The following is a 24,362-nucleotide window of genomic DNA, read 5'->3' as shown; positions in this document are numbered from 1 at the left end:
CGGGTGCCCGGGCGTCCTCCCGGGCCGCGGCCGGCTCCAGCCCTTACGCAACGTCTGCGTGGGGCCCTGGGTCTGTTTCCTCGTTTCTGGACCTTGAGGTGGATCCGCCCAACCTCCCCTTTCTCGGCCCCACTCCGCGCAGGCTCCCGCGCTGAAGCCCGGGGCTCTCCATTCCCAGGACCAGCTCCCGCAGCGCTCCCCGCGAGCTTTCCCGGCCCCATCGCATCCTCCCCGGGCCCCTAACGACCCACCGGCTGCCGCTGGGAGCACCCCAGCCCACGAGCCGCCCACCGCTCCCCAAGCCAGACCCCGGGGAGGTGCGGCACGAACCTCACGCGCACCGGAAGTTGCGTCATCCCAGATTCCGCCCCGCGAGCCGGGAGGGTGGTGCCAGCTACGGGTACGCGGCCCAGTCAGAATGCAACACGAGGGGTTTCGGAGGCGCAGACGCAGCTCCGCCCCTCGGCTGGGGACTCCTCCCCACTGCCACGTTCGACGAAGGATTGCGCGGGGGGTGCGGGCATCTCTTGGCCAATCAGGAGCCGCAGAGCTCGGGCCTCCGAAGGTGGCAGCCATTCCTGACCCGCAGAAAGTGTGGGAGAAAGCCACCAGTTACAAGTCGAGGGAGAGAAAGTTCTTCGCCGGAAGCCAATGAGAGGCTGGGGAAGAGTGCGAGCGCGAGCTCCTCGGCCAATCCCGGGAGAGGGCGAAGGTGGCCTCCGTAGCTATTCTGAGTCGGGGGCCGGGGCTAGTGTGGACATCCAATCCGAGTGCGGCGGAGGCGAGCCCCAGAGTCCATCGGCCAATCAGGGGCGGACGCGGGCGGGCGCGCGCGCGGCGGCCGGGTTTATAAGGGCGGGGCGGACTGCGCGCGCTCTCGTGGCCTCGCTGTCCGGCGGCGCCGATCGACGCGCCGCGCCCGCATCCGACATGCTGCGCCGCGTTCTGCTCTGTCTGGCCCTGGCCTCGCTGGCTCGCGCGGGCGCCGACCCCGACGAGGAGGACCATGTCCTGGTGCTCCACAAGGGCAACTTCGAGGAGGCGCTGGCGGCTCATAAGTACCTACTGGTGGAGTTCTGTGAGTGCTGCCTGGGCCTCGCCGCCGCCGCGGGGTGGGGACGGGGACCGGGACAGAGGGGCGCAGGGGGCGGCGGGTCCAGGGGACGGAGGGTTCGGGGCGCGGGAGAACAGGGCGGGACGGAGGGGGCGCAGGGGGGCAGAGTGGGGACTGAGGGGGGCCAGGGGACAGAGGGCCGCGCTCCCCTTTCCACCCTACCTCCCCTGAGCCCCGCAGCAGGTTGGGGGCCTCAGGGCTGTCAGCGTGCCGGCCACCTGCGGATACGCTGACTCCTAACCCCTAGGGAGGCTCATCCTGCGCTGAAACAGCCCACAGACTTGCTGTCAGTGTCCCTGCACTGCCTGCGTTCTGGAGACGCCCTTCCTGAGGGAGCTGCATCCTAGGGTGACCGTGGGCTGAGACCCAGGGCTGATTTTCTGCCCGATGTCCACATGGCAGGGTTCCTCTGTTAGCCTCAGAAAGGCCGGGTTGATTGTATGAGCTGCCACAAATAGAAGGAAGGGGCCAGGGGCCAGCCCCCTAAGTGCGCCCCAGAGCGTCCTGCTTCTGCCTGCACCACCTCCAACCCAGGACAGCCACCTCCTGGCGATAGTGTTGCCCACCAGCATCCCAAGCTTGGTGTTTATGAGTGTTTAAGCCCTGACCGTCTGGGCTGAAAAGTCTTAGGCCCGACGCAGCTGCTAACCTTGGTGAGAGATAGTCTTGTTCCCACAGTGTAGAGAACAAGTTTTAATGAGTTGCAGGACGGATGTGTGTCCCCTGTGACTAGGTCTATCTGAATGCGAGGGCATTGGCTTGTTCTCGGCCTTCCTAAAGTGAAGCCCCAGGGACAAGGCCCTGATGGCCTGCATGCAGGTAATAGGAAGTTGCTAATCATTAAAGAGCTTGTCTTCCTGTGCTGAGTGGTGACAGAGCTCGGTAGGAGGTGGTGCTGCTTTGTCACTTGTGCCCTCCCGTGCTGAGATTGCCCAAGAGCACCAAGCTATCAGCTCAGCCTGTGCGTTCAGAGGGTTATCTTGGAGAATAGATAAGTGTTTCAGGAAGGCAAGCACCCAAGCAGAAGGGGAGGGGAGCTGGGGCCAGTGCTGCTTTCTAACATCTCGCCTTCCTTTTCAGATGCCCCTTGGTGTGGCCACTGCAAGGCTCTGGCGCCTGAGTATGCCAAAGCAGCTGGGAAACTGAAGGCGGAAGGCTCGGAGATCAGACTGGCAAAGGTGGACGCCACAGAGGAGTCTGACCTGGCCCAGCAGTATGGCGTCCGTGGATACCCCACCATCAAATTTTTCAAGAATGGAGACACGGCTTCCCCCAGAGAGTATACAGGTACGACTGCAGCTCTGCCCTCCACCAGCCGGCAGACGGGTTTGCTTGTAGCCCCTGGAGGATAATGTGTGGGGAGGCCCATTTTTAGAGGCGTGCGGGGGGGAACCATTCCTTGGGCTTCATTCTCGGTCTAGTAAAGCCTCTTAGGGTCATGGGAGGAAAGTTGTCATTCCGGAAGAACTTCTCAAATGGGGAGGGACATCTGCGGGTGGGTAACAGGCTGAAGTTTATCCTCAGACTGAGCAGCGACACCACGTGCGCTGGCCGCTGTCAGCTGTGCTGGCCACCAGGCTGAGTGCTGAGGGCTTCCACGTGCAAGGGCTGAGGCTGAGAGCCGAGTCACACAGCTGTCATGGCAGAGCTTGAGTTCCAGGCCAGCTCTGTGTGCTCCACAGCTCTCAGCAGCCATGTGCTCACACCGAGGCTGCTTTCATGGGGCTGGGCCCCTTTGGAGGCTGGGCAGTACCTGTGACCAAAGGAGAATCTTTTGTCTGAAACCGGTTCCGTGGCTCGTCTCTCACAATCCGCTTGAGCAGCCTGTCATGTTAATTCTGACGTCACAGCCTTGGTCTGCTCACTTGGCTGCTGTTTTCGTTATTCCCATTTTTCTTGTGTTCACTTTGGGAGCAGGAAGCGCCTTGTCCAAAGCTACCAGGATCCTGTCACTAAGCCGTAGGTTCTGTAGGTGAGACTGTTCTCAGTTCCACCTGTGACTGGTGTTTCAGTTTTCTGCTGTCATTTGGCAGAATATCTTAAACGTGAGGTTTGGCAGCCTTTCCCACATTGGACCAGTCAGTGAGACCCTGTGAGGGGCGAGTCCTCGGCCTGCAGCAGGAGTGGGCGTCTTCCTGTTCATTCATTGTCTGCTTTGGGCGGTGCGCAGGTGCTGACCTGGCGTCTTACTAGTCTAGGTGGTGCGAAGGCCAGGGCTGCTGACCGGCTTGGGCACGGGAGGCAGGGCAGAGTTGGGCCTGTTTCACTGGGAACATTGGCACCGAGGTCCACTTACTGACCAGCTTTTCTTTTTTCATGTTACCACATCTCCGATTAAGACAAAGCCTAGTGTGAGGGGGAGTGTGTGTGTTTAATGAATGCAAACATCAAGGAAAACTTAGGAAATACAAAGGGCTTAGATGGGAAAAGGGAGTCTTTATCCTATCCCCAAGAGGTTACCACTGCCCTTCCTCTGCTTTAACACGACCACAGTCTCCCCCACACAGAAAGACTGTTGTAGCTTGGAATTCAGACAGGTACGTGGACAAGGTGGCCTTTCTGTAGCACGAGGCTGTCTTGGGGTGGCTTTGGTGGAGAGCTTCGATGGGGATGGGCAGGGAGGGTGTGCCCTGGTTTCAAGTGGCCCCTGCCTGTGTTCGGGTGCAGCTGGCAGAGAAGCTGACGACATTGTGAACTGGCTGAAGAAACGCACGGGCCCCGCTGCCACCACGCTGGCCGACGTGGCTGCTGCAGAGGCTTTGGTGGAGTCCAGCGACGTGACGGTCATCGGCTTCTTCAAGGTAAAGGCTTCGGGGTTCATTCGGGTCCTGCCCGGCTACTGGGGGACAGGTGACCGTGGCCCGGGCACTGGTGTGCCCTGCTGCTGAGCCGGACAGGGCTCCTGGGTGGTAGGCTGTGTACCACCTGTGGCTCTTCTCTCCAGGACGCGGAGTCAGACTTTGCCAAGCAGTTCCTGCTGGCAGCAGAGGCCACTGATGACATACCCTTTGGAATGACGTCTGCCAGTGACGTGTTCTCCAAGTACCAGCTGGACAAGGATGGGGTTGTCCTCTTTAAGAAGGTGAGTGGCCCTCGGCTGCTCAGCTCGCTCGGGGTCGTCAAGGTGTTGCACTGTGGGGTGGTGTCACTTTCCTTATTGCCACACCTGGAGAACCTTGCCCTGATCGCTGGACCGCCAGCCTGACTTATCAGGGCCCGTTTTGCAACGTCAGGCTATCGGAGCCATTTGGTGGCCTTCAGCCCTTCATTCGGCTTCTGATAGCGCTGGGTGCTATGTTTTATGAGGGCGGAGCTGCTTTGGAGAGGTAGCTTTTTTGGGGGAAAAAAACAATTGGTGAGACATGTAACAATTTGTTGTAACCGTTTCCAAGTCTAGCATTCTGGCTGCATTGACTATGTTGTGCAATGTGGTTCCAAAAGTTTTCTTCACCCCAAACAGGCTTCAGAGTGTTACTTGATGGGGGCGCGTGTCCCCACACTGCTGGCAAAGCCCCGTTCCCACGGCTCCTGCAGCCCCTCGTTCGGTGTCCCTCCTCTTTGTAAAGGGGCTGCTGGCGAGGAGTTGTGTTGGCACAGTACTGATGCGGTGATGGGGTGATTGCCTTTCATCTCAGCCACCAGGCCATGGGATGGGGCCGGCCACGCATGTATGTTCTTGGGCTATCCCTGGATGGGGGGCCAGAAAGCACGGTGCAGACTATGGGAGGTGAGGGGCTGGGAGAGGAGCCGGCAGGCAGGACGCCGTCCTGCTTTCTCAGCAAGGACAGTGTTTGGCGAGGCGTCAGCCCCTCGCCGTGTGTGTGTGAGTGTGTGTGTGTGTGTGTGTGTGTGTGTACGCTGCAGTGATGGTGAGCTGAGGAGTGGGCGTCTTCGTGGAGTAACTGCCTGGCATCTAGCGTTTTGCTGGGGCTGTCGACAAGGGGCGAGGCCCCAGCAGCGCTCCTGAGAACATAATCACCAGGGTGCCGAGGTGGCTCCGTGTGGCTGTCTTTCTGTGTCCTTGTCCCTGGGGTACGTCTGTAGCCCCTTCCTTGACAGCACTCAAAACATTGTGTGTGCTCTCTGCAGAAGTCCAGTGTTCCCTGAAGGGAACCGATCAGTGAATTAGTCACTTGTCATTGCAAAGGTGTCCGAGAAATTGTAATTAACATCCGATGAGGAAACCCATGAGTGTTCATGAAGCTGCCTGGGTGTTGAAGAGAAAGGCCTGGGTCTCGTCCTGAGGTCTAGATGGACAGTGTCCCAGTCCTTTGAAGCTTTGGTCCACACCATCCTTTCCCGTCACCCTCGACATCGAGAGTACCCGTTGTCATAGCCGATCGCAGATCCTCAAAGGTTGAAGCACACGTTTCTTGTTCTGCAAAGACTCGTGCCAGCTGATCTCCATGTGTCCAATCAGGACGGGCATAGCAGAGCCCTCAAGTCTGGTCCAGTGAACAGGTAGCGCTTCCTATCCACACGATGGCTCTCATCTACTCAGGCAGCAGCCTGGCCGAGCCAGCGGCCTCTGCTGTGGGTCAGTGGGAGTCAGAGCTGCAGTCAGACACAGAGCCCCACAGACGAGAGGAAGACGGCTCTGACCCAGAGCCCCTCAGGTTTCTGCCGTGCCTGTCGTCCCTGCTTTCTCAGCTGTCACACTCAGTTTCTCATTTTCTTTTTCAGTCTTTCTTATCCCCTTCCTTCAAGCTGTTCAGCCCAGTTCCTCAAAGTGAGCCGGGTTTTCCAGGGCAGCCTGGCCAAGCCAGCCGCTTCCCCAGGGGCCCCAGCACGCAGGCTCCCCGGCGGGGCCAGCGCTGCTTGCTGGGCAGGACAACAGGAGGGCACTGAAGCCCAGTCCCGGCTTGGGCACTGGTCACCGGGGTTGGACCATGGGTTTGAGAGCTGAGCTTCCTGTGTCTTTGTTCTGACACTTATTCTTATTTTCTTTCCTGTTCTGAAAGCTGGGGCGTTAGGAGTGGCCTCTCCAGCGCCTGCTGTGTTGAACCTTTTTGTGATGTTGCCATTGGGGCCTGGCAGGGCTGCCTCCGCTGCCAGACGAGGGTCTCTGCCCAGGGCACCGGGCCTCCTGCCGTTGTCCCCAGCTAAGTAAGGGCTGGCTGGCTGCTTTTTAACAAAGTAGGTGGTGAACACAATGTAATGTGGCAACATTACCAAAAAGATTGTGGCTCGACAAAGTGGCAGGCCAGCGTGAGGTTGGGCAGACAATGCTGGCTGCTCGGGCAGGGGGCGTGTGGATGGTGGCTGTGTGTGTGCCTGTAATGGGGCGAGGGGCCTGGCCCGCTGTGTGCCTCATGGAGCCGCCCAGCTGGCTCCTCATTTTCTAAACAATGTGCTCTTGGCCTTGGTTGTTCCTCCTTTTTTATCCATGTTTGCGCTGTAGGGAAGATGGGGCAGGTTTCAGGCTCGGCTGGGGGGCCGAGGGGGCTTAGGGGCCTGTGCTGTGGTACCTGACCCTCAGTCTGTTTTTTTTATTGGGGACAGTGTGTTCCTCCCAGGGCCCATCAGCTCCAAGTCATTGTCCTTCCATCTAGTTGTGGAGGGCGCAGCTCAGCTCCAGGTCCAGTCGCCGTTTTCAGTGTTTAGTTGCAGGGGGCGCAGCCCACCATCCCATGCGGGAATTGAACCGGCAACCTTGTTGTTGAGAGATGGCGCTCTAACCAACTGAGCTATCAGCCGCCCCGACCCTCAATCTGTCTTAATGTGATGTGGGGTGGGAGCGGGGAGTGGCCACCTGCTCTCCTGGAAGTTAATTTGGGGAATGGGCCAGAAAGAAAGGTGAGTCGTTTCTCTCCAGTTCTCACTTGAGAGCTCGGGAATGACAGCACTCACCTGGACTGCCCGCCGGCAAAGGCTCAGGCCCCACCTCATCAGGCGGCATCTGTGCAACCTGGCCGCAGGGCGCCCCGCCCCATTGGCCTCTGGCCTCCACCTTTGTGCCCCAGGACCTCTGGAATCCTCATGTGTCGGCAGCCCAAAGAGCTTGTTGCTGTGGGTTCTACCTGTCGGTTTTTGTTTTGTTAGAAAGTAGGCTGAGAAACTTTAAAAACTTATTCATTCTAAAATAACACTAGTAAAGCCATTACATGTTGTCAGAAATAATTCTTATGAAAATTAATTTTTCACAGGCAACATGTTAGTGATAAGAGTGGTATCTCCTGCTTCCTTTAATGCTTGCCTAAACAGAAGACAGTATGGCTCTCCTGTTTGCTTTCAGTCTGCTGCAATGTCACACGTGCCACCTCCCTAAAATTACCCTGCACACTTGACAGAAAGCGTCAGAAGGCACATGGCATCCGAATGTGATGGTGAATGTCACTTTTACCTTGTGACCACCCACGGGGGTGTAGCACCCACCCTGAGTCCTGCAGCTTTAGGGACTTGGAGATGAGGAGGGTTCCCGGCAGCGGGATATGGGGTTCATGACTAAAGGGCACATAGGTCCACAGCCCCATGGGGCAGGGTCTGGGGCCTGTGCTCCTGGGAGCCCACGCTGTCCCCTGGGGACGTAACTGTTGCCTGGTACTCAGAAGGACGCTGGTCCTTGCAGGCCCCACGTGGCTTTGTTTGCTGGACAGGCACGTGTGGTCTGGTCTGCCCCAGTGCTGTGGACCCCGCACAGAAGGTGGGGCTGCCGGGCCAGCTGGGGACTTGGCGCTTAGGGCCCTCTCTGTTCTGTCCACAGTTTGACGAAGGCCGGAACGACTTTGAGGGGGAGATGACCAAAGAGAAGCTGCTGGACTTCATCAAGCACAATCAGCTGCCGCTGGTCATCGAGTTCACCGAGCAGGTCCGGCTGCTGGGTCCCTCTGGGCCTGCGCCGGGGCGGGCGGTGCCCTGGGGCCCCGGTCCGAGTCCCCATTGTCTGGGCGTCCAGGGACGGGGGGCCATTGAGCGCACACCTACGCCAGTCATTTAGCTCATGGCTCAGGGCGAGTAACCTGTTTCTAACAGACGGCCCCGAAGATTTTCGGAGGGGAGATCAAGACGCACATCCTACTGTTCCTGCCCAAGAGTGTGTCCGACTATGATGGCAAACTGAGCAGCTTCAAGAGCGCCGCTGGGAGCTTCAAGGGCAAGGTGCACGGCGCCCCCTACCCCACCGCCGCCTGTCCTGGGGCCTGGGGGCCTGGGGAGGGCTGGCGGGGTCCACCTCCGCTCCCAGCTGCCACGCGGCCTGGCCGTGCCTGTGCTGAGTACGCAGAGCAGACACGTCACCTTGAACATGCCGCCTTCCTAGTGCCGCTCAACGTGCCTTTTCTCCCCCAAGATCCTGTTTATCTTCATCGACAGTGACCACGCCGACAACCAGCGCATCCTCGAGTTCTTTGGCCTGAAGAAGGAGGAGTGCCCGGCCGTGCGTCTCATCACCCTGGAGGAGGAGATGACCAAGTACAAACCCGAGTCGGACGAGCTGACAGCAGATAAGATCACGGAGTTCTGCCGCCGCTTCCTGGAGGGCAAGATCAAGGTGTGCGGCGTGGCTGGGCGGGCTGGCCTGCGTGGCTCTGGTGCCTTCGTGTGGCTGCATCCGTGAGCATAGGCTCCTGGGGACAGGCCCCCGGGCGGTGTGAAATGGCCCCACTGCGTGGGGAGCAGGGAGCAGCCCCGACCAGCTTCGTGGGCTTGGCCCTCCTCAGGCTCCATGGGTCTTGCAGTCGGCCGAGGGTGGCCGTGCACCTCCGCACGGTGGGGGGGGGGGGCCCTGGCGGCCGTGCCCCTGACCCTCTGCCTGCTTTCCAGCCCCACCTGATGAGCCAGGAGCTGCCGGAAGACTGGGACAAGCATCCTGTCAAAGTGCTGGTCGGGAAGAACTTTGAAGAGGTGGCTTTTGATGAGAAAAAGAACGTCTTTGTGGAATTCTGTAAGCGAAGTCTCATCTGGGTTTGTGGGCTCCCCGAGGGGATTCGGGTCAGGGCGGGTGGGAACGGCTTCCCAGCCCATTGAGCCTCAGGCCTGCCTCCTTCCAGACGCCCCGTGGTGTGGCCACTGCAAACAGTTGGCTCCCATTTGGGATAAGCTCGGAGAGACGTACAAGGACCATGAAAATATCGTTATCGCCAAGATGGACTCGACGGCTAACGAGGTAGAAGCGGTCAAAGTGCACAGCTTCCCCACGCTCAGGTTCTTCCCGGCAGGCGCAGGCAGGACGGTGAGTCTCGGGCGGGGTTGGGGGCGCCCACTGGGGAAGCCCCGCCTCTGCAGGGAGGGGGCACTGCCCGGGGTTCTGCTCATCTCCCCTCCTCCCCGCAGGTCATCGACTACAACGGGGAGCGGACGCTAGACGGCTTTAAGAAGTTTCTGGAGAGCGGTGGCCAGGACGGGGCAGGGGACGACGATGTAAGTGTTTGTTGTCCAACCCCAGCTGGCCTCGGGCCACAGCCTGTACCCCAGCCTACAGGCTGATGCGGCACGTGTGCGCCCGGGAAGCCCTCCCTGTGCGTGCGTGTGGATTGCTCTCCCCGTCAGCATTTCTGCGTGCTTCTATTTGGAATTGTCTCCATATGCCAGCGTTTACTTATGAAACCTCAGACTCGCCCCACGCGGTTTCTCCCTGGGACCCAAACATCCTTCCCTCGCCCCTTGGCTGAGGCGCCCTGTGGGTGTCAGCTGTAGGGGAGCAGAGGGCATGTCAGACGTGCGCCAGGGCCCAGAGGCTGTGGCGGGGTGGGGCTGCTGGATAGCAGGACATTTGCATTGGGGAACAGGGAAGGTCAGTGCAGGCTGGCAGGGCCCATCCAGAAACCTTGGGAAGTGGGTGGGGGCAGGTCTGCTGAGGGAGCCCATTCTGGTTGCTCAGCTGGGTGGGGTTGGGACTGTGAAGCGCCTGAGCCGCCTGTGGGCTATGGTCCGTGTGCTGCCACTGGCCCCACAAACCCTGAGGGCTGGAGGGGGCGGCCCCGCTGCATCTCCGTGCTGGGCTGCCCTGCTGCTCACCCACCTGACAGCGTGGCTGCCATCCATCTGGGAGGGGCACCAGCACCCAGGCTTCTGCACACAGAGCCCAGAGTGGCCAGCCCGTCCCTGGTGTGCGAGGGGCCCCGGGCTCTCACGGCCTCTCCTCTTCCTCCCCACGCCCCAGGATCTGGAAGACCTAGAGGAAGCAGAGGAGCCTGACCTGGAGGATGACGACGATCAGAAAGCTGTGAAGGACGAACTGTGATGTCGCAGCCAGCCCTGGGCACCCGCCTCGCCCCCCGAAGGCTGCTCCCCCGCAGCCCAGCTCCGGGGCCCGGGACCCTCACTCGGAGGAGGAGCGGCCACCAGAAACACAGGGAACTTCCGAGGCAACACTTCACTCTAACACACATAGATTTAGACCCGTCTCTTCCTTCCGCTTTTCAGTCTCTGGAAAGGGATTCCTCTCCAGGCCAGCCCACCCTGGGGGCCGTTTCTTTTTAATTGTGATGTACTTTTTCGTACACGGTTTTGTCCAGAGCGCTCGCTAAAATGTTTGGGAATCTCACGCTGGCACTGTCTCCTTCCTGTTAGGTTTATGCTGTCACTTTTCAAAAGTTTCATCTGTGGGATTTTCAGACATTTTTGGACGCCAGGGTGTCTGTGCACCTTGGCCAGGCCGCCCTGGAGACTGGTGTCCCCTGCGTGGAGAGGGACCAAGCCAGGCTGGACGGGTCATTCTCACCTCATGCCAGTGTTGCCGTGACTGAGCATGGCTCTCGCACTGTTTGGTGAAATGGAGACTTCAGATCTCTGTCCCAGGGCAGCAGGGCCAGCCTGGTCCCCTCCCCAGCCAGGCCCTTCACTGCTTTGCCCTGTGGGTGGCCTGAGGGGTGTACTGGACAGAACCAGGACCCTCCACCTCCAGGCCGGAGACGCCCGGGACACTCGAACCCCATCGATCGGTGACAGTTCCTCAGGCATTTCTGTCACATTGGAAATTGGAACTGAATACATTGGCCAAATAAAGTTGAAATTCTACTGTCTGTCTTCACATCTGTTTTATGATCTCCACAGTCTCTGGAGTGGGGCTGGCATTCCAAACTGGGAAAGAAGCTGGTCTTGGTGGGGCCTCTCGTGTGCAGACACCTCGGAGTAGGGTGTGAGCATGAAGCACACGGGGCTGGGGTCACCAGGTGGAGTGTCGGGGGTGCTGCCTGGCCCCACTCAGTGACGTGGCTTACCTGGTTCACCTGTGACGACTGTGGCTGGCATTACCCTCCCGGGGCATCTGGTAGTCACAACGTGGATCTTGCTCGAGTTCCGTATCAGGACACTAGTACATGGAGCCAGCCCCAGCCCAAGTTCAGCTGGTGTCCTGTGTAATGGGGAGGACCCTTCCCACCCAGGCCAGGAACCACTGCGGGTCTGATGGGAACAGACCCTCCGGCTTCAGGGATGGGTAAAACGACACGTTGCTATGCCGTTCACCAAACGTTCATATAAAAAGGATCTGGTCTTAAAATCGCGAGTCACTAAGTTTTTAAAATTAATTTGACTCTGGAAGCTCAGCTTGTAGTTTGCACAGAGAAAAGGAGGAGACAGGTTTTTCTGCAAACTCGTTAGCCTGGCTGCGGTGTGGGGCGGATGGTACTAATGAGCCTGGATTAGGGGTACCTCTTGGGCCTGCAGTGCCCATGGTTACCTCTGAGGGCAGGAGGGGAGCCCTGCAGGGGCAGTGGGGCTGGGACAGCACTGCGAGGGGACTAGCTATGTGTCTGCAGTGGCCGGTCAGGCAGGAGGGCTCCCCGTGACATCCTGGAAGGACACTGGAGGTGGACACACTGTCCACCTTAGGAGGCCCAGGAGCACTGGAGCCCTGCTTGTCACTCCATGCGTCCCGTCGAGCCTCCACCTCTGACTTGCTCCCCGAGGTGGGAGGCACACGTGTTTCCAGTGTCTGGGCCCCCAGTTCTGAGGCTCACAGTTGGAGCTTCCAGGGGCCAGTGGCATGGCCAGAAGACGTGACCATGGTGCTTGCTGGGAATGTGGTTCTCTCAATGGTCACAGCCGACGGGAAGGTGGGGGGTGTCATCTCCCTAACGACCAGAGTCACGCTCCCAGCAGGAGGCCATGTGCCCACCCTGCCCTTCTCCCTGTGGTCTGGTCAGCCTGCCATCCGGGTCCTCACCAACCCCAGGGCTGCTCCTGTCTGACCAGGACAGGTGGTGTGCAGCCGGTGTGCGGAGAGTACCTGGTGTCAGAGCTCTGGGCAGGCCTCACCTGGCTGGGACTTGTCCACGGTCGCGGGCGTCCTGGCATTGCTCCTCTAGCTCAGTGGGGAGTGGACAGCTGCCCATGGCCGGCATCCTTCCCTGGTTCTGGGGGGGCGTGTGCCGGGGCTGCTCCAGCAAGTCTGCTCCAGGGTTTGTGTGTCTTCCAGGGCTGTCAGGAGTCACAGAGACAAGGGGTGAGCTGTGCCCGAGCCTGCCCTCCCTGCCCCAGCGACGTGCCATCAGGCTAGTGACCCTGCGGACCAGCTGTGGGAGCCTGGCTCTCTGCACAGACGGCTGGGACTGGGCACAGCTGTGGGAGCACTGCCATCACGTGCTCCTGGGAAGGGGTGTCACCGATACCTGTCCCCTTTTGCAGATGCAGGTGATGAGAGCATTCTTGGGCCTGGGTTGGCTGGGAGATTGCAGGGAGGAGTCCAAGACCTGTCAGGGCTGGTGGATTAGCCAAGAGACTGCAGGCTCTGGGTCCTGCAGCTAAAGCTTAACAGCCTGGGACATCCCAATCTCTCCTTCCCTCCCTCCCTCCAGGTGGTTGGAAGCCGCTGGCCTGGAGGTGCTGGGCCTGTGCAACACGCCCCCAGGCCCCTGGACCCAGAGCCTGCGCCTCCAGGGAGGGAGGGCCCTGCAGTGCCTCTAAGCGCCCCCTGGGTGTTTCCTGGTGGAGGCCCCACCGCTGGGCGCATGCCCCTTGAACTTTTCAAAGTTAAGCTTTCTATAGTATGTGTTTTTGTTTGTTTTAGTCCTCTAGAGGCAGAAACTTAAAACCATGCAAACCGGATCACTTCATAAATTCACTTGGGCTGAGAAGGACCAGGGACAGAACTCCCTGAATACAGGCTTGGTTCTGATGTGGCTGCGTGACAAGCACCCTGTGACAATGGTGGCAGGTTACACAGCTCTCGGCCAAAGCGCTCCAAGGTGCCATTCTGCAGGTCGTGTCCCTGGTCCCGTGTCCTCCCTGGAATAAAAAGCACAGAAGTGCCTTTCAGGGAGTCTGTAGAGACGGAGGAGGCTTTGAGCCCCAGTCCCTTCTCTGATCCTAACAGAACCCCCCACCCCCGGCGGCTCTCATCTTGCCGTTAGCAGAGGGTCCCCTTGAAGCCGCCAACACACTCACCCTGACGGGCTTGCCCCGGCCTGTCTCTCCCGCGAGGCCTGGTCACTCTAGGGGAGGGCCATGCTGTTGGTGCAGCTTTCATCTGATCCTCATCTGAGTGGGGAGGGCAGAGAGAACTTTCCATAACATCAGAAAAGGTAATCTTCACATCAAAGGAAAGTTCTGTCTCCTCTGCAGGGTAGAACTTTTAGTCTCTGGGCTTTCTGTAAATAAGCCAGAAGAAAGGGTACCTGACTCCTCCCCAGTGGCCAGGAGCTCAGACCGCCCAGCGCGGTCTCTGAGCCCTGAAGTGCAGGAACCCTGAGGCCTGCGGGGCTGGCGGGGTACAGGGGCCGTGGCCACTGAGGCAGGGCTGGGAGGCCATGGTAGACATGCCCTGTTTGTCCACAGCACTGGGCCCATGGCTTTGCACCTAGAGGGTGTCAAACACGCTTGATTTGATTGTGTTGGCCCCGGACCAGCTTGGCAATGCAAAGGTAACCAGCTCCCTGCCCCACCTCTGTGAAGAATGCTGCTGAGTCTTGGTTCTGTTCTCAACCAGGCCGTCAGTGACTGCTGGGGGATTCTTGTCAGTGCTAGGGGTTGAACTGCGTTCTCCCAGTTTTCACATGTGAGGCCCTAACCCCAGGACCTCAGAATGGGGCCTTATGTGGAAATGGGGTCCTTGCAGATGTCATCATTTAAGAGGAGGTCATACTGGGGGATGGTGGCCCCGATCCATTGACTGGTGTCCTTATGAAAAGGGGGATTTGGACACAGACCCACACTTGGGAAGCAGTCCTGTGAACATGAAGGCAGAGATGGGCTTAACTATCTGCAAGCAGAGAGCACCAATGACAGCCAACCAGAGAGAGGCTTGGGAGAGACCCTCCCTCAGAAGGAACCGACCCTGCTGACACCTGGAACTCCAGCCTCCAGAACCTGGAGAGAATGAAGTTCTGTTGTTTCAGGGCCCCAGTCTGACTCCTTGTTATGGCAGCCCTAGCAAACCAACACAACCAGCTTCAGGTGCTGTGGGGGGGGCTGCCCTGCCCCCATCGGTGCGCTCCTGGCCCGGCTCAGCTCCTGTGTATGTCCCGTGCTCACATCTTGTCCACTGGTTCCTCTGCCACACCCAGGCCTAAGCCCCACCTCAGGCCTTGGCTGCTGCAGTGAATGCAGGTGGCAGTGGCCCAGCGTGCTGGCATGTCTTCTTAAATTCCACTGGCTGCACTCCCACAGGTAAGTCTGTATTGGGCCAGGTACAGAGTGCACATACCACCCGTGACGTGATGGCCTGTTCTTGGAGCGCAGACTGATGCCACTTGAAGTGTGAGCGCATGTCCAGTAAGTGACAGGAGCCTGGAATCAGGAGAAATGTGTGGGGGCAGGAACAGGTTTGGGGTGGAGGGGAACAGGCCATTGTGAGTTCCTGATAGGCAGGGCGGGATGGCCTGTGTAGGAGCTGAGGCATTCAAATTCCAACCTGGGAGGTTCCCAGGCAGGAGGGCAGTGCCATCAAGGCCCACGAGCATGATGCAAGCCATAATGGAAGGTGAGAAGTGACAGGGAGGGAGATGGGTAGGTCTGGGCCTTGCTCAGCTCGGTCAGGACCCTGTGCCTCCTGAGACGTGAGCGGCCCTAACTTTTGGGGAGGTAGAGGCAGCCATCCTCATGGCACACCATGTCTTCTCCCAGAGCTCCAGGACTGGGGTGCCGAGTCCTCAGTACCTGTGTGCTTTCCGTATAGGTAGGCCCTGCCCTTCTAGTGCCCTCTGCAAGGCACCTTCTAGGTCCAGCGGTGGGGCTGGGTGCGAGAGCCAGGAAGGATCTGACCCTTTTGGCCGGGCACAGCGACAGGTGTGCTGAAAGACGAGCCAGCAAACATGATCTGGACACGGGGCGGAGGGCGGCTCGGTTTCAGCCCCTCGCGGTGCGAGCATGACCACGCAGCTTTATATAGCACTGCAGGCCTATATAAGTGGGAGGTGCCCTTGCCAGAGGGAGCTGTACTGGAAGCCAGTCCTCAGCTCAGGGAGCCTGCACACGTGTCTGATCAGGACTGGGCACCTTCCTCTCTCGAGCAGTGGGGTTCCCACCGGCCGGCCCACATCACAGCCCTTGGCATGCCCAGCAGAACTGTCCCCTATTCCCGCTTCAGCCCACGGCAGCGGCGCCGTCGTCTGCTGGCCGAGCGCAGCGTGCACTTCCCCAATGATGTCCTGTTCCTGGACCACATCCGTCAGGGTGACCTGGTGCAGGTGGGTCGTTTCATCCGGACTCGCAAAGTGGCCCTGGATACCATCCACCCCTCAGGTGAGTGACTGCAGGGCCAGCCCAGGGTCTGTGGGGTGGTAGGGGAAGGGCTCCACCGTGACCCCTCCTGCCCTGCCCGGTCCAGGCCTGGCGGCCCTGCATGAAGCTGTGCTCTCTGGAAACCTGGAGTGCGTGAAGCTGCTGGTCAAGTATGGGGCTGACATCCACCAGCGCGATGAGACAGGCTGGACGCCCCTGCACATTGCCTGTAGCGACGGGTACCCCGACATAGCCAGGTGAGAGGGTGAAGCCAGCAGCCTTATCCCAACCCCTCCGGCCTCAAGTGGCCGGCAGGACGCGGCTGGCCCTGGTGGTGTAACTCAGAACCCTAAGGGCTCCTGGAATCTCCTGCTGTCCTGTTGTCCTCTCTAGAGCAAACTGGAAAGTCACCATAGTTTCTGAAGGGTCAGGTTTCTTCCCCCTCACCCCACCTGAAAAACGGAAAACCAGGTTGAGGGCTCCAGCCCACAACCGGAGGGGGAATTGTCCCCCAGGCCGGCTGTCCGCTGCAACCAGGGCTGCCCTTTGCACCCCAGGTACCTCATCTCCCTGGGGGCAGACAGAGACGCAGCCAACGACGACGGCGACCTGCCCTCCGACCTGATTGACCCAGACTTCAAGGACCTGGTGGAGCTCTTCAAAGGGACCAGGATGGACTGAGCCAGTCCAGCGCCTGCCTCCCCCGAGTGCCAGGACGCGCCCGCCGGGGCCGGAGCCGGAGCCGGCCAGGACCCCGTCCCCGGGCGCGACCGCCGCCCCACACCTCTGCCCTGGCTTTTTCTCCAGGTGAATTTTTTATTGTGACACTTTTTACTTTTTCAATAAACGTGGTGCCCAAGCCCGTGGTGGTGGCCTGATTAGTGGGGACCGGCCCAGTCCCCCGGCTCCGGCCGCTTCCGGCGGTCAGCGGGCCGCGCCGTCCACGCGGGGCTGGGGGGCCGGGGTGGCGGCGCGGGAGCAAGGTGCCGGAGCCCCGCGGCAGCCGACTCTGCGGCCTCGGGCCGCCGGGACCGCACACCTCCCACCGCGACCCCCGCCGGCCCGGCCCCGACGCGCAGCGCGCCGGCCGTCACGTGACCCGGCGGCGCCCGCGCCTGCGCGGCGTTGCGTCACTTCCGGCCGGGCCCCAGCTGGCGGCGGCGGCGGCGGCGGCTGAGCGGCGAGGTGAGTCGGCCGCGGGGGCGGAGCGGGAGCGGCAGGGACCCGCCCTGGCGCGGCGGCCGCGGGGGGAGGGCCTCGGGCGGGGTCGCGGGCGCCCCGGGCCGCGCCTGCTGGGGGCGCCGGCCGCGCGGCGGGGCGGGGGCGGGGGCGGGGGCGGGGCGGGGCGGCGGCCGCCGGGGCCCGGCCTCCCCGCCTGGAAGCTGCCGCCGCCCAGGTCGACAGGTGTCCCGCTGTCCCCACTTACTCGGCGCTGCCCGTGCGGTGCGCCCTGGTTCCTGCGGCGCGGCCGGCCGGGCCCCCGCAGCGTCCCTGCCCGGCCACCGCCTCTCGCGGACGCCCGGCCTCCCGGCGCCAGCAGCCGGCGGGCGGGTCCGGCGCGGCCCTCGGCGGGGAGCGGCTCGCAGGGCTGACCCCGCCGAGCGGGCTGCACGGAGTGCGGTCCAGCTCCGTGCCCAGGGCGGCCCGCAGCCCAGGTTGTGAGAAGTTTCCCGCCGTACGCACGTGCGCAGGCCGTGTCCCCCACGCTGTCCCGGGGCGACCTGCGAGACACGGCCTTTGGGCTGCACCCGCGAGGCCCAGCGCGCTCGTTTCGGGCAGAGGACACGGGCCGCGGCCGTGTCTGTGCGGAGCAGAGCGCACCTCCGGGTGGTCGGTGCTGAGCGGGGCGGGGGGTGGGGGGGGCTCGGGCCCCGGTTCCTGAAGGTCTGGGCTCCATTGGGGGTGAGGTGAAGGGATGCTGGGATTTCCAGGTGACGTGGCGGGGGGGGGGTGCACGCGCTCGGGTCCGCTGCGGGGGAGCGGGGAGGGGAGCGGCTGCGGTCCCCCGGAGGTGGCTGCGGTGGCGCCTCGCCTGAGGGTCTTCCGCGACTGCCAGCCCCGAGTGGCATCTAGTTCAGCAGCGTCCTGCTGGCACTGCTGGATTTTCTGGATGTCTCAGTGGCTGGAACTAGGCTGTTGAGAGCCCCGCGCCCACACGGAATGTGACGGGAAAGTGCAATCGAAGAAAATTTGAGTCGCAGAAATTCCAAAAGAACACAGAACAGCCAGCAATTGCGTCGTGGATTCTAGATTCTAACTACGGAGTAGTCACTGTCACTTTACTGGGCAACAGAGTATCTTCTGTCCTGTGTGTGTGGGGGGAAGTATGAGACTGGGGGGCCAGGGGCTGGCATCGGCTCCCCGTGCCTTGCCTCTCCGGAGGTCTTGAGCCCTTGGTTCCCTTGAAAGAACAAGGTACTGCGAGGCCCCGTCAGGTAGGGCCCCTCCACGTGCCGGCACTGACGTCAGGGCGTCCACCCTGCCGGGGGTGGCGGCAGGCAAGGGGCAGAGGCGGGCTCTGGGGCGCTCAGGCCGGCTGAGCCGTCTGGGTGCGGCCCGGAGGCCCAGAGGTTGGGGTCCAGACCCCACTGTGCTGGGTGGCAGGCGGCTTCAACCGCTGAGCCGCTGAGATGGGGGTCAGACCCCTTCCTGGCCCCATGTGGGATGGGAGCTGAATCTGTACAGCGCCCCAATGCAGTGGCGCCTGCAGGTAGCCTTGGGCAGCTGTTGGCCTTGGCTGGAGACGCCGCAGCCTTTCCGCAGCGCCTCCTTCTGAGGGGGCTGGCTCCCTTTGGTTTGCCCAGAAGTGTCTTGGGTCTCGCTTCGTAACCAACAGCTTCCCTTTCACTGTCACAAGTGCCATGGGACGGTGTGCTCTGTCTGTGATCACCCTGTCGGTTGTCACGTTGTATAAGGAGCCACGGAGGTTTCATTTGAGGCAGTGGCTTCCCATGGCCGTGGATGGGTCCCTGTTGAGCGGGAGGACTTAGCACCTTGACGGCTGCTGTGGCTCAGATGAGGACACCAAGGCCCAGAGAGGGAAGGGACTTGCCTGCGGGCAGCACAGAGTGGTTCTGGAGCCTGCGGTGTGCCCAGCATGCCACCCACCAGGGGCCGTGGGTTAGGCAGCTGTGGACAACAGTCAAGGCCTGCAGAGCACAGCAGGGGCCGTATGTGGTTCTCTGTGCTGATGGCAGCAGGCAGAGGTGGCTCTGTGGCAGGCTGTGTTTGGGGGATCCAGGGGCCCAGCAGCTGGTGGCACTTGATGAAATAGATTCTGGCCAGACTGAGGGCTTGATGGAAATAGAGCGCTGGGTGGTGTCTGGGTGGGGAGTGACTTGGGGAGGGGGTGTTGGGAAGAGCACGCTGCCATCGGCATGCCCAGGGATGAGGGAAGACCGTGCTGGAGGCTGTCCCCACAGGAAGGGTGGTCCCCACACCAGTGGTGGCTGGGAATGGGCAGAAGTAATGAAGAGCACGTGGGCAGGCTGTGGCAGGGAGGCCGCTGGGCTTGCCGGTGGTGGGGCCTGTGGGCTGAGGGGAGACTGTCCTATCACCAGATCTGAGATGCCGGTGATGGGAGCACATCGTGTCCCGTGCATTAATGGAGACAGGCGGTCCGACTTGGGCATGCTAGAGGTTGTAGATGCAGTCTAACTGCAAAGCCACGAGAGCCTGAAACAGGTCTCTTAGAGTTGATGGCGCACAGTGCATGTGGGGAGGTTGTGAGCACAAGCGTTGCAGCTGTGATGGTGCCCGATAATCACTGTGGGAGAGAGGTGGTTTGAGACGTGCCGTGCCCTCGCCCGCTCTTGTCTCCGGTGGCCCAGGCACGAGAAGGCCCAGTACCTTCACAGTCCGAGCTGCCCTCTCCCTGGGCCTCACCCTCCTCCCACCCCCACCTTTACCTGAGCTGCTGAGCTGCAGGTCTCTGTCCTGCCAGACTTCAGTCTCTGACCACAGCGGAGCCCTCAGTGGCCTGCTGGGTCTTCTCAGGTGTCCCCGCACTTTCGTAGGCCTGTGCCATTCTCCCCAGCCCCTTGTCACCTGGCCGCTCCATATCTTCCTCCTCAGTGGCCCTGCTCAGCCAAACACACTGCTGTCAGCAGGTGCCGAGCACCACATTGCGGACGGCCAGTCTGGGGACTGTCCCACTTTCTTCCCTTGCTCCACTGACACTGTTCTTGCTGAGGTGGGTGGAAATTTTGTCACACTTGTTCAGTGGTCACCTTACTTGACTCCAGCTGTGCCCCTAGATGGACCGGAATGGCTGTCATAGGGCGTGCATGTTTATTTGGTATTTAATGGAAATTTCCTTTGGGGTCAGAATTGGGGGCTAGCTCCTTGGAGGAGCCCCAGGAGGTGCTGCGGGCAAGCGAGCAGCAGGCCCCTGGCCTGTCGGGAAGCTGCGGGTGCACCCGGGAGTCCCGTCCGTGACCCTGAGCCCTGTCAGTAGCAAGGGTCCCAGCAGGACTGAGCCAGCAAAAGGTCTCAATGAGAAGGACCTGGGGACGGAGGCCCAGCTGGAGGGGACGTGGGGAGACTCAGGTGCCCCATGTCTCGGAAGGCCAGTTGGTAGGACACAGGCCGTTCAAGTCAGGCCCGGTGGGGTGTGATCCCCCTACCGGTGAGGAGGCAGACGAAGGCTCCTTTGGAAAATGTCATTTTACTTGTCCCGAGGATGTGAGAACCTGCTGAGTGTCTGGCGCCTGGCAGAGGTGCTTCCTAGTGCACTGACCAGACAGGTGAACTAAGTGAAGTAGGACGTGCGTGCGTGCATGCGTGCCGGAGGGTGCTTGGTGACCAGTACACAGCCCTGGCTCTGGAAACTGCTGGGACCTCAACAAGCTCCTGGTCTGCTCAGGAAGCCCAGCCAGTGGGGGTGGCATGGGGTGGGTCCCCACCGTAGAGACCAAAGGCTCCAAGGACCTGGGGTTCAGCTCGAGGGCCCAGCCCAGCCAGGGCTCGGGACTTCAGAGGTGAGGGGAGCAGGCAGGCGCCCAGAGAACCCCAGTGTGGGCTGTGCAGGCAGGGCGACGAGGGCCCTGAGGGGGCAGGCACCTGAGCGAGGCCTGAGATGCTGAGCAGGGACCCAGGTGGAAGGCGCAGGCTCCGAGACGGCTACGCTGGGAAGAGAGGCCGTCGGGGCGGGCGCGGCTGGCGAGACGGGTGCCCTGAAGAGTGGTTGCCAGGTGGAAGAGGCCAGACCACAGGAGGGCCGAGGGCAGGCAGGAGGGGGTCGGGCTTCCTGACACCCCTTCCCTACTTCGGCCCACTGCCCACGGTCCTGGGGCGAGCAAGTGTCCCCAGGGCGCCCTCAGGTGCTCTGGCCATGGGCAGGAGAACCACGGGCTAGAGATCCCCCCGTCCAAGAAAGAAGTCACTTGGTGAGGGCCCAGACTCCACAGGCCTCCAGGAGGCTGGTAGTTTTCTTTGTTGTTGTTCTTGCTTCAGCCTGTGGGCTTCTGGACAGGAGTTTAAATACCAAGTCATTTATGTGAGCGCTGAGCAAGCCTGAGAACCCACGCCCATCCTCGCCCTCTGGGAGGGGCTGCTACTCTTACTCTAGGCAGTCTGGGGCCCCCAGGCTCCTGGGCTGGTGGGGGCGGCTTTTGTGCTCCAGGCCCCTCCCAGGGTGCTCCCCCCACTCCCAGCACCTGGGATTGCCCTGCTTTGGGGCAAGGCCAGGCCTGGGACTGAACCTGTGCAGCTGGTTCCCTTACCCTGTGGGGTGCAGAGAGGGGACACTGTCCCACTGGTGAGTTTAGGGGTGAGCCGACCCCGTGCTGTAAAATCCCCTGGGCAAAGAGGCAGTACCCCAGGGTCTCCGTCACTGAGTCAGGCCCACCAGCTTCCTCTGGGCTCACACCCTTCCCCAGCCCTCCGGCCCTGCTGGCTTACAGAGGGCACTGGCTCACTACCCAGCCTCTGGGACCCAGAAGTGGGCCAGTTCCATTCCCCTGCTGGGTTCCTCACCACTAGGAAGCATGTTCCCATTTTACAGACAGGGAACTGAGGCTCAGTGGAAACAACAGGCCAGGGCCTGCAGGCCGTGAGGGCAGTTAGGGTTCACCAGGAGGACTGCAGCCCTTTTCCGCAGATCCAAACCGCGACTCATCTTGTACCTCTGACTGGGGAAGGGGCTGGGCTGTGCTTGTCACTGCCCTGCCCGTGGCTCCCAGCAGCTGAGCCTCTGGCCAGCCTCAGCAGTTCGTCCTCAGCTTACGGGGAAGAGGCAGATGCCCCACACCCCTCCCCTCTCTCTGCAGCCCCTCTGGAGAGGTGACGCTCTGTCCTCCTTTGGGGCTTGCCCTTTCAGAGGCCGAGGGGATCTGGCAGCGGAGCACGAGGACCAGACGCCCCAGCGATGACCAGGTGGGTCTTAGGCGGTGGAGTGGCCTCTGCCCCTGGGTCGAGGGGCATGGGGTCCCCCCTACCCCCCAGCCTCTCCTCACATGCTGCCTCCCGCCAGTTCCCCGGTCTCCAGGGTCGTCTACAACGGCAAGAGGAACAGTAGCCCCCGCTCCCCCCCCAACAGCAGCGAGATCTTCACCCCGGCCCATGAGGAGAATGTGCGCTTCATTTACGAAGGTTCGCTGGGCGGTCCCCGCAGTCCCCCTCCTGCCCCTCCAGGGTGGGGGCTGCACCTTACTCTCCCCAGCCCTCAGGTCCCAGGCGCTGGGGTGACACAAGGACCCTGTCTGGTGAAGACAGGTTCTGGTAATGGGGTGGTCCACACTGCTGTTTCTACTGGGCAGCTCCCCAGAAGGGGCAGCACCCGAGAAGGGGCAGCATTTGGAACTGGTTGGGTTTCTTGGAGGGAGGGGGATCGCCATGGAAGACAGATGGTGCGCTCTGGGGGGAACCCAGGAGTGTCCCAGGAGTGGGTGGCTGTGTGCTGGGAGGTGGGGGATGGAGGAGGCAGGAAAGGCAGGGGCCACTGGGAGGAGGAGACGCGTACCCCAGTGGGTACATGTGCCCCTGGCCACAGCCCTGGTCAGTACCGGTGGGAGCGTGGCTCTGGCAGGGCTCCCCGTGGGCGTTAGGGAGTTGGGGTATGCTGGGGACAACTTCAGGTCGAGAGCTGGCTGGTCTGGGGGTCAAGTGCTGTGAAGTAGGAGATTGGTGGGGCTGGGGAGGGTCTGAGAGGACACTGAGGGGAGGGGGAAAGGATGCTCTCCTGCCCGGGGCTCCGTGCAGTGGGTGGGTGGGCTCTGACCAGCCCCTCCTTCCTGCAGCCTGGCAGGGCGTGGAGCGGGACTTGCGGAGCCAGGTGGCGGGCAGCGAGCGGGGCCTGGTGGAAGAGTACGTGGAGAAGGTCCCTAACCCCAGCCTGAAGAGTGAGTGGGGGTGCTGCGTGGATGGTGGTGGGGCTGGGGGCTGGCAGGGCCCCTGACTTCCTGTTTCCTGATGGGGAGACAGCCCAGCAGGGTGGGCGGGTCCCAGGGCTGACAGAGGGTGAGGCGAGATGGGGGCGGGAAGCTGCCTGTTGGGTGCCCACCGCTGACTGTTGTGGCCCCCACAGCCTTCAAGCCCATCGACCTGAGTGACCTGAAGCGCCGGAACACGCAGGACGCCAAGAAGTCCTAAAGCTGGGCCCCTCCCTGGCCTCGGGGAGATCCCTGCGGCCTGATGTTGGCCTCCTCTCCTTGGGGTGGGGTGGGGCAGGGGGCCATGCTTCCAGTGGGCCGCAAACCCCAGGACCAGGAGGCGTGATTGATGGCCAAGGCCTGCCCCTCCTCCCCGAATCCCCTCCTTTCATCTGGCCAGTCTCTAGCTGCTCCTGTCGCTGAGAGGGTCTGGGCCCTACCATTCCCGGAGTTCTCTGGGGCCTATCTGTGTCTCTGGAGCCTCCTGGCCCCGCCTGCCCCCCCCAGAGCCTTGACCCTGACTCTGCTCCCCTCCATCACCTCTACTGCCCCACCCCGGCCACCTCAGGATCAGGATGGAGGCCGGGGGCCTTTCTTGTCTCCTAGTCCTATGGGACTGGGCCAGGTTTGTCCCCGGGGTGGCCAGGAGGCAGGACAAGGGCAGCTCCACCCACAGGCAGCGTGGGTCTGCCATTACTGCTGCTTTGGCATGGACACACTGGGGAGGGAATAGTCCCCCACCACTGTCCAGCCTGGCCCCACCCTCCCTGCGTCAGCTTCTGGATGGCACGAGCTCCCTGGGCCTGGGACACCACACGCCACTCACAGGGTCCTGGGCTACCAGGCCTGGCCCCTGGTGTCTGCGGCCCTGTGCCCACAGCAGCCCCCTTGGGCTGGGCTTTGAGGTTGCTTGGTGGGTCCTGGCTCTGTGCAGTGTGCTGGGACATCAGCAGGGCCCCCTTTTCTTTCTGTGCTCTCCACAAGTGTCTGCGGTGAGCCTGAGGACCAGTGAATAAAGGCGGGCTGCACTGCATCAGCCTCTTGGTGGTCTGTCAGGTCTCCACCCCTCCCGGCAGTTCGTACAGGGCCGGAACCCGAGGAGTCCGAGGTCGTGCACAAGGCCCCTGAGCTCAGAAATTCGAGGGGCTGCTTGGCCTCTGGGGGCGGTAGGAGGTGGAGGTGGGGCCTCCTGGAGCAGAGAGGCTGGGGTGGTTAGTGTGGGCTCCTGGGGGGCCTTCCCTCTGAGCCCTGGACCCACCCAGACAGACCTGAGTGCA

The 24,362-nt window shown here is 61.6% G+C and overlaps 3 protein-coding genes across 5 annotated transcripts; all 3 read left to right on the top strand.

The window, feature by feature from the left end:
* Nucleotides 1-553: 553 nt before the first annotated feature.
* P4HB (prolyl 4-hydroxylase subunit beta) lies at nucleotides 554-11,084 on the top strand. The gene is made up of 11 exons (XM_081030045.1): nucleotides 554-1,078; nucleotides 2,195-2,401; nucleotides 3,782-3,915; nucleotides 4,059-4,196; nucleotides 7,818-7,922; nucleotides 8,087-8,212; nucleotides 8,403-8,603; nucleotides 8,876-8,996; nucleotides 9,103-9,284; nucleotides 9,386-9,472; nucleotides 10,215-11,084. The coding sequence occupies exons 1-11, from the start codon at nucleotides 652-654 to the stop codon at nucleotides 10,293-10,295; spliced, it is 1,809 nt and encodes a 602-aa protein (XP_080886171.1). The 5' UTR covers nucleotides 554-651; the 3' UTR covers nucleotides 10,296-11,084.
* A 4,344-nt stretch (nucleotides 11,085-15,428) lies between these two features.
* PPP1R27 (protein phosphatase 1 regulatory subunit 27) lies at nucleotides 15,429-16,572 on the top strand. Its single transcript, XM_081030131.1, has 3 exons — nucleotides 15,429-15,736; nucleotides 15,822-15,972; nucleotides 16,273-16,572. Exons 1-3 carry the CDS (start codon nucleotides 15,547-15,549, stop codon nucleotides 16,394-16,396), a joined length of 465 nt encoding a protein of 154 aa, XP_080886257.1. The 5' UTR covers nucleotides 15,429-15,546; the 3' UTR covers nucleotides 16,397-16,572.
* A 254-nt stretch (nucleotides 16,573-16,826) lies between these two features.
* MCRIP1 (MAPK regulated corepressor interacting protein 1) lies at nucleotides 16,827-24,118 on the top strand. 3 transcript variants are annotated; one of them, XM_081030134.1, is made up of 5 exons: nucleotides 16,827-16,900; nucleotides 21,985-22,090; nucleotides 22,188-22,306; nucleotides 22,954-23,055; nucleotides 23,241-24,118. In XM_081030134.1, exons 2-5 carry the CDS (start codon nucleotides 22,083-22,085, stop codon nucleotides 23,303-23,305), a joined length of 294 nt encoding a protein of 97 aa, XP_080886260.1. In that variant the 5' UTR covers nucleotides 16,827-16,900; nucleotides 21,985-22,082; the 3' UTR covers nucleotides 23,306-24,118. The 3 variants fall into 3 exon arrangements, with proteins under 3 accessions (XP_080886260.1, XP_080886259.1, XP_080886261.1); XM_081030133.1 differs by having other exon boundaries at nucleotides 16,841-16,900; nucleotides 22,035-22,090; XM_081030135.1 differs by lacking the exon at nucleotides 16,827-16,900 and adding an exon at nucleotides 17,270-17,370 and having other exon boundaries at nucleotides 22,035-22,090.
* The last annotated feature ends 244 nt before the right edge of the window (nucleotides 24,119-24,362 follow it).

This window comes from Rhinolophus hipposideros (assembly GCF_964194185.1).
Source record: "Rhinolophus hipposideros genome assembly, chromosome: 20".
Classification (NCBI taxonomy): Eukaryota; Metazoa; Chordata; class Mammalia; order Chiroptera; family Rhinolophidae; genus Rhinolophus; species Rhinolophus hipposideros.
The sequence above is the reverse complement of the archived record's forward strand: the minus strand, read 5'-3'. Positions and strand labels throughout refer to the sequence as shown.